The sequence below is a fragment of the Dermacentor silvarum genome, chromosome 4, assembly GCF_013339745.2.
Source record: "Dermacentor silvarum isolate Dsil-2018 chromosome 4, BIME_Dsil_1.4, whole genome shotgun sequence".
Classification (NCBI taxonomy): domain Eukaryota; kingdom Metazoa; phylum Arthropoda; class Arachnida; order Ixodida; family Ixodidae; genus Dermacentor; species Dermacentor silvarum.
In genome coordinates this window covers 133,905,247-133,912,048 of record NC_051157.2, presented here as the reverse complement: position 1 = coordinate 133,912,048, position 6,802 = coordinate 133,905,247, and the positions used below count along the sequence as shown (strand labels likewise).

The 6,802-nt window shown below is 41.5% G+C and overlaps 1 protein-coding gene across 1 annotated transcript in view; it reads right to left on the bottom strand.

The window, feature by feature from the left end:
* Window positions 1–246: 246 nt before the first annotated feature.
* The window catches only part of LOC119448911 (MAM and LDL-receptor class A domain-containing protein 1-like), a 109,665-nt gene continuing 103,109 nt past the window's right edge, over window positions 247–6,802 (bottom strand). The window contains exons 20-23 of the mRNA XM_049666558.1: window positions 4,844–4,955; window positions 3,377–3,473; window positions 2,434–2,484; window positions 247–338 (exon numbers count right to left, since the gene is read on the bottom strand). Of these exons, the coding sequence (XP_049522515.1) occupies window positions 247–338; window positions 2,434–2,484; window positions 3,377–3,473; window positions 4,844–4,955 (352 nt within the window). The remainder of the gene's footprint in view (window positions 339–2,433; window positions 2,485–3,376; window positions 3,474–4,843; window positions 4,956–6,802) is intronic.

Below are 6,802 nucleotides of genomic sequence, written 5' to 3'. Positions count from 1 at the left end.
CGAAACATATTCACCTGTTTATCACGAAAGCTAACTGAGGCCTCAACGCGTAGCTCCCCGGGATCTTCGATAAAATTTGGGTTGTGATTCTCCAAGGTCCGACAAATCTCTTATGGTTTTATTATGGTTTTATTATGGTTTTATTATCCAGGGTGCAGGCGCACTCTGTATCATGTATACTAAACATGAATGCAATTTCTAAGCAGTTTTAATATTTTATAACCAGGATCCAATGTAGTGGTTCATCTACTCACCATCACTGGTCGCTGTTGAATGATCTTTAGAGAGCTTCTTGAAGGATTCAGCCCGCTGAACTTCGAACCTTGTTTCCCAATCTCCTAGACAAGTGTCGACAAAAAGCATCTAAGTGAAAAGAGTACAAAAGCTTCATCCAGCCCCAGCTCCCGTAAAAAAAAAAAATCAACACACGTAGGCCAATGGGCGAATTTCAGGAATAACGGCAAACTCGTTCACCAGTTTCGACTTATCATAAAACGCGAGCACAAGACACATGCCAGTGCACATGCTGTGTTACATCAAGATCGAGTGCTCTAACGTATTAGAACGCTTTATTTGGGAAAAGACTGATATGCCTTTATTTTTTCTCTCAGGGACAAGTGAACTAAAATTTACAGGCAAGCAGAGCACCCACGTAAAAATAAATATAGTCAGGTATAATTGGTAAACAATTTAGGACGACACAAACTGGCTTTCGCAAGTGAATTTCTTTATATTGAGGAAACGGTTGCTTTAATGACGAGCATTCGGAGCATGATTTATTTATGCACTTTCTTGTGAATCGTCTTCAACTGTCAGACTGATTGTAGACCACAAGGCACCGGCAACTTCGCTGTATACACATGTCGTGATTATCATTTTTCGCGCTCCTGCATCTTGCTTCTAGATAGGCCATGAGCCAACTTCGCATCCGTTAAACTCGTGTTTAATAGTGCCTGGAAGTGAGCAAAGGAAATGTCTAGTAATGCTACGTTTCAACAATGATTCACTTGTGTAAAGAAGGATGAGTAACGCTATGTAAATGATGGCTTGTTTCTAAGCAATGTTGAGCAGTTTCGTTGAACTGTATTTCACTGATACAGGTTGCAAGCAGTATGCTGAAGCCTACTCCATTGAACTTGAAGCGTACCACACTAATGTGTAAATAGATGAAGGCAGATGAAAATAGACAGATGAAAATGGATACTGGTCAGATCAAATATTTTGATCGTGACGTCTCTAGAGCTGCGCACGTCACGGGCGAACCTTGCACACTATAATTTATCCAACTGATCTCTTGAAGTCCGCCTGCATTGCTATAAAGACATTCGTGACCGATGGTGAAATCGAACCTCTGTCTTCCATCACGGCAGCCCAATGCATTAACCATTAGGCCAGGGCCACAAGCACGCTTCTCTCCCGCCAAAGTCGCGCTTTGTAACGTATGGTGCGCGCGTCACGTGCATTTTCTCGCATTCTTGCATCGTGACAGCTAGCATTTTCAGACGCTGTGTTAAACTGCGCTGGGTTTGTTAGTGGTCCATTTCTTTCTTTTAGGCGGATGCCTACAAACCGCATGAAGTCCGCTATTAATGATATTCAATTTACAAATGCTAAGGAATAATAGAAAATTCTGCACAGTAACCGTGCACTTAAGTGACTCATATAGGTCATGCAGATACGCCTAAGAGCCCGAACAAATAAAGGAATGGATAAAGCTTACCGCGAATAATTAATTCCCATTTCTAGGTCTGGAACACGTCATGGTCTAAAAGCACTCAGCGCCTTTAGTGGGTCGTATAAGTGCCCTCGATACTTAGCGCATACGTTTCATTTTGTAACATATGTAAATATTTTTACAATTTATTGATGAAAATTGTTGTTAAACGAAACTTTCTACTCAACAGAAACGAAGGCATTTTTATTATATTAGACAAACTATTCCTACTAGAAGTAGGTACTCAGTTACAAAACAAATCTCCATCAATATGTACGGTAAATTATGCACTTACTACACCTATAGCTTCCCTTTATTCTATCAGTTTGTAGCGTTCAAATTAGTGCTCCCAATTACATCCCTGCTTAATGTATTTTTTGTATTTTTATCTTCTATGTAGGACATTTACATATAGCAGTGATTAACTGATTGTATTAGCGGAGTCTCAAATTTTAGCTAAAATCATGATCATTCGTTCACAATTTTCATGAACACTGTTGCCATTTTATGGAAAATAATTCATACTGGTCTTAAACAGGTAACATTGATATATTTTAGACCTGTGACAAACTAGACATAGGTGACGTGCTCTCATAAAAAAACGAGTTTTTACCATACGGGCCGCACTTCTGGAAGGAGCTGTACTTGTGAAAAGCACCACACAAAACATGACACGAAGACAAAGTAAAGACACTGCTGTTTATTTTATATGTACTTGCCTTTCGTTGAAAGTTTCCAAGGTAAGCACTCGTTTTCAAATGTACACAGATCTGAAGAAAACAAAAAGAACAAGACATGGGCAGAGAAGTCTCTTTATTAAATATATAGAGTGCAATAAATTACTGCTGTTCGACCGTCATACGCTAACTCTCAGATATATACTTGATCCATGGCCAACAATGCGGTTACAGAAAAGAGCACTCGTGGCTATAAAGGTATTTTCAGAAACTATCAAAATATAAGGCCCACACTAAAGGCGCATGCCTGAGTCTACTGTAACATTTCTTTAAATACCTCTAGCTGTACATATCTCTTGCTCGAGTCTGATCCTGTTATATGTAGTTACGAAGTTATGCATTTTGTTAGGTAGCAATGTGTAGATCGTTACGTCAACCATCAAACTTTAAATTTATTTGCGTCTTTTCAAATTGCATTGGGTACTTTCAATTGTGTATGGATCTGCGTATGTTTCTTAGTGTATTTTTACTCTCTTCTGTGCATGGATACCTTTACTGCATTGAGCAACTTCCCAAATGTCGGAGCTATGTTACCATTTTCCCTGTTATCTGGGGTTTTCGTTCTTTCAGATTTGTTTACCTTGTGAAGAAGAGCAGCCGGTGTAACAGGCTTTTAGAAGGCAGCCTGTTATAGATTGCGTAGTAAGTTGGGATGTGCGCTTTACTTCGTTTATGCTCCTCTAGTAGCTTCCTCTCCGCTTCAGGGATGCATCTAGTTAATGTACCTTTTTTTTAGACAATTTCTATCACTCGCTCTCTCGGGTAGCTGCGCTTAGCATAATTCAACTACTCAGCGATACTAAAACACCGGGCAACAGCGCACGCGCGTATGCACGCACAAACGCGCACGCACACACGCCCACGTACACGCACACGCACGCACGCACGCACGCACTCACAACTACAATGCTGTAGGGTTTCTTACTGTAGGGTGGGCATTGACCATCAGTGAACTCCACATCGTCAATCATGACCCCAGACTGATGCTTTTCACCTGCCGGCGCCACAACTTCGAAGACAAGCTGTACAAGAATATGAAATGGCAATATGTAATCAAAATTCAACCCACTATATAATAAATTACGCCTGAAATATAAATTGACTTCACTGCGTTGCAAAGGAGAATTGCACGATGCTTATGTTGTGCTTTCTGAAAACGTGTGTTTGTTTTGCATTTGCACTTCGTATCGCTACAAAACTACCCATGAGTACGAACTGCATATTCGAATCTCAAATTGACCAACTTGGCAACGATCCGTCTCCAACCGCACCACATAAGACAGAGACAAGCAAAATAATTGATCATGTACTGCATTCATTTCTCTGTCCCTTTATTAAGTGAGGCAGTTGATGATGGATGAAGAACAGAATAGCTTGCAAATAAATATTTCAAAAAATAATTAACACCATGCCCTCTATGAGGAGCTGTGAAACAACCCTCGAAGAAGCAGCCGTTCATGTTACTGAGAATTTCATTTCATCATCGCACTCGCATTCGATCGCCCATTGGTCAGCACAGGGAATGCCAACACTACTGATCCTGCGGGCACAATACCACCCTTCATATTCCCGTTGTTTTTCGCTCGTCGGTCATTGAACGGGAACATCTAAAAGAAAGTGAGTATTTCAAACAAATCGGCCGCTGCTGCCTTTTTATAGTAAGAGACGGCTTCATACATATCCCAACGCAATATAAAAACAAGAAAATGCCCCGAAGGGCTCAATTGCAGGAGGGATTGTAAACTGTTTGAAAGGCCCTGACACAACTTAACATAACGGATGCACAGCACGCAATCTGCATGTGCATGATTGCGTTGCGTCGCGTCAGAGAAAATTCACGTACCAGCCTGGTGTAGCTACAAAAGCCGCGCATTGGTGTCTTTAGACTGACATTAAAAATTGAAAATAAATAAATTCAGACGTTTTCGCTGGCGAAACCAGCATCTCATTCTGGGGCATGGTTTTTAGCGCTGCGATTGAAAGGAAAGAAATCAAGGACAAATAAAAAGAATGATTAGGTGCTTTGTCTCTTTTTTTCTGTCTGTTTTCTTTCTTTTCAATTTTCGCGCGAGAAAATTATTCCACAATGTCGAAACAAACTTGCTCAAGAAGAATCTTTTCTACGTCTGATCATGGTGCATGCCGCAGTAAGGAACTTCGGGTTAATTTCAACCACGTGGGGTTCTTTACTATGCACCCACATTTAGGCACACGAACGGTTTTTTTTTTCTTTTTTTTTGCATTTCACTGTCATCCAAATGCGGCCGCCGTGGCCAGGATCGAAGGTCAAAGTCGCGACTTTAAGCTCAGCAGTGATACGCATTGCTCAGCAGTGCTCGGCAGTTCTAGACGCATTGTTGATTGCGCTTCCGAAACAGAGATAACCACTCACATTCCACTGGGTTCCGGACGTAACGGTAATGGTGCGAACGTTCCACCAGTCTCCTCCACTGTGTGTGCGCAGCGACACGAGGGGATCTCGAAGAGCAGTCTCTTTCGTAAACCTGTGAGATAACGGCGAGAAGAAACAAAATATGCGGCCGAATTCACACAGCCTCTCCTTCGTAGGGGCTCTTTGCCACTCTCCGGCCGCCTTCTCTCTCTCTCTCTCTCTCTATATATATATATATATATATATATATATATATATATAAACTAATACGACTAGTTGAAATTTGTCTTACGAACAGTTCTGTACTACGGGACAGTTCATCTCGGCAGTGCAGCAAAGGCTACGGAGGCGGGGCTTCTGCACATTCGTGTTATTCCTACAGTAGTTAGGCAGCTTGCAGCCAATATCAGCTCTAGTTTCGGTTTCGCTTGCCCACCCCGTTAACGCGTTTACAAAGTGTGAATGGGAGAGAGACATTCAATTTGTTCAGTGAGGATATAGGCATCTATTTACTGTGTGGACAATAATATATAACTGGGGCTCGCAGAGCTTCGGCCTTGATTCAGGCGACAGCTCATTCGGTCACGCCGACGAGCTCGGCGACAGTCCGGCACACAGGGTTCGTCGACAATTCAGGCTGGCGGCGCCTTACACCAGCATAAACATTGCCGCTTGGTCTGCTTTGACAACCACCCTTTGTCACTTTTCGAGTATATTTTTCTTGGAAAACTAAACGACGAGTTTGATGCCGCACACGGACAAACAGACATCAGGGACGCCATGTTTCCTGCGGAAAACAGGCGTGCAGCAAATGTGGTGGTGTCCAATAAATGCAAAAAAGAAGAAATTCTTGTAAAGTTAACAATAATTTTATTTTACCTACAACTTCCCGTTACTGTTCTAATTTACTAATAAATAAAGAAGTATTTATTTGAGCTACGTAAATGAGAAAAATATTAGGTAAATTAGGTACTATTTCTTGACGCGGGGGCAGGCATTCGTTTCGGTTCTGTAGCTTCAAGGGCACTGCCAAGAAAAGTTGTCACCGAGTATAGCATAACAGTTTTTTTTTCTGAACACGGCTCCTATATTTCATCTATGACGTAAATCTCAATCCTATGTGGCCACTGGAGAAGTTTTGAAGAGAGGAGAAGGTAAAATACGTGCCTCTAGATTTCCCTTATCTGTCCGCTTATCCTTGATAATAACGTACTTTTGTTCACATCACAGAAATTTTGAACGCTGCAGCAGTCTTGTTGACCCGGGTATCTATGTTTTAAATTTGTTGCACTTTGATCTATAGAACTACAATGTAAATCCTGCCTGGAAGAGAGGGCTTACATTTATATACGTTAGAGGCGATCGGAGGGGTTGATAAATACTTTCGCCAACAGCATAGCTTTAGTTTGAAGAAAAATTTAAAATACAAATGCAAATATTCCAGGTTAGGCGACCACATACGTGCTCCCGAATAGCTGTGAATGAATAATTGCGCACCTACGCCGCGAACACATACCACGTTAGAAAATTGAGTAGCTGTCATGGGTTCCTACGGAAGGCAACCAAGAGCAGACAATCATCTCAACTTACTGCATCATCAGAACAGCCTCTACAGCTTTCTCGGTGAATATAAAAGAACCCACCTACATTGTACTGCTGCATTCATAAGTGAGGTTATGACAGCGCGGAGGTAGTAAACATGAAGTTACGGGCCCTTTCTTCTCAACCAATACATGTCACATAGAACGAATCTCGCTGGATACACCCAGGGTGCCTTCGCTTACTTCAGTGCATTTTCTAGGATCGTACGACTTATACAAGAAACAGCATAACTCATTTTTGTTTATTGTTTGCATAGAGGTACAAAGCAAATCGTGATAGCACCAATAATTACTGCGAATTTCTATGTGCAAATTTACAAAGAATTCAATTTTAAACTTGTGCCGTTGTTGGTGTGGT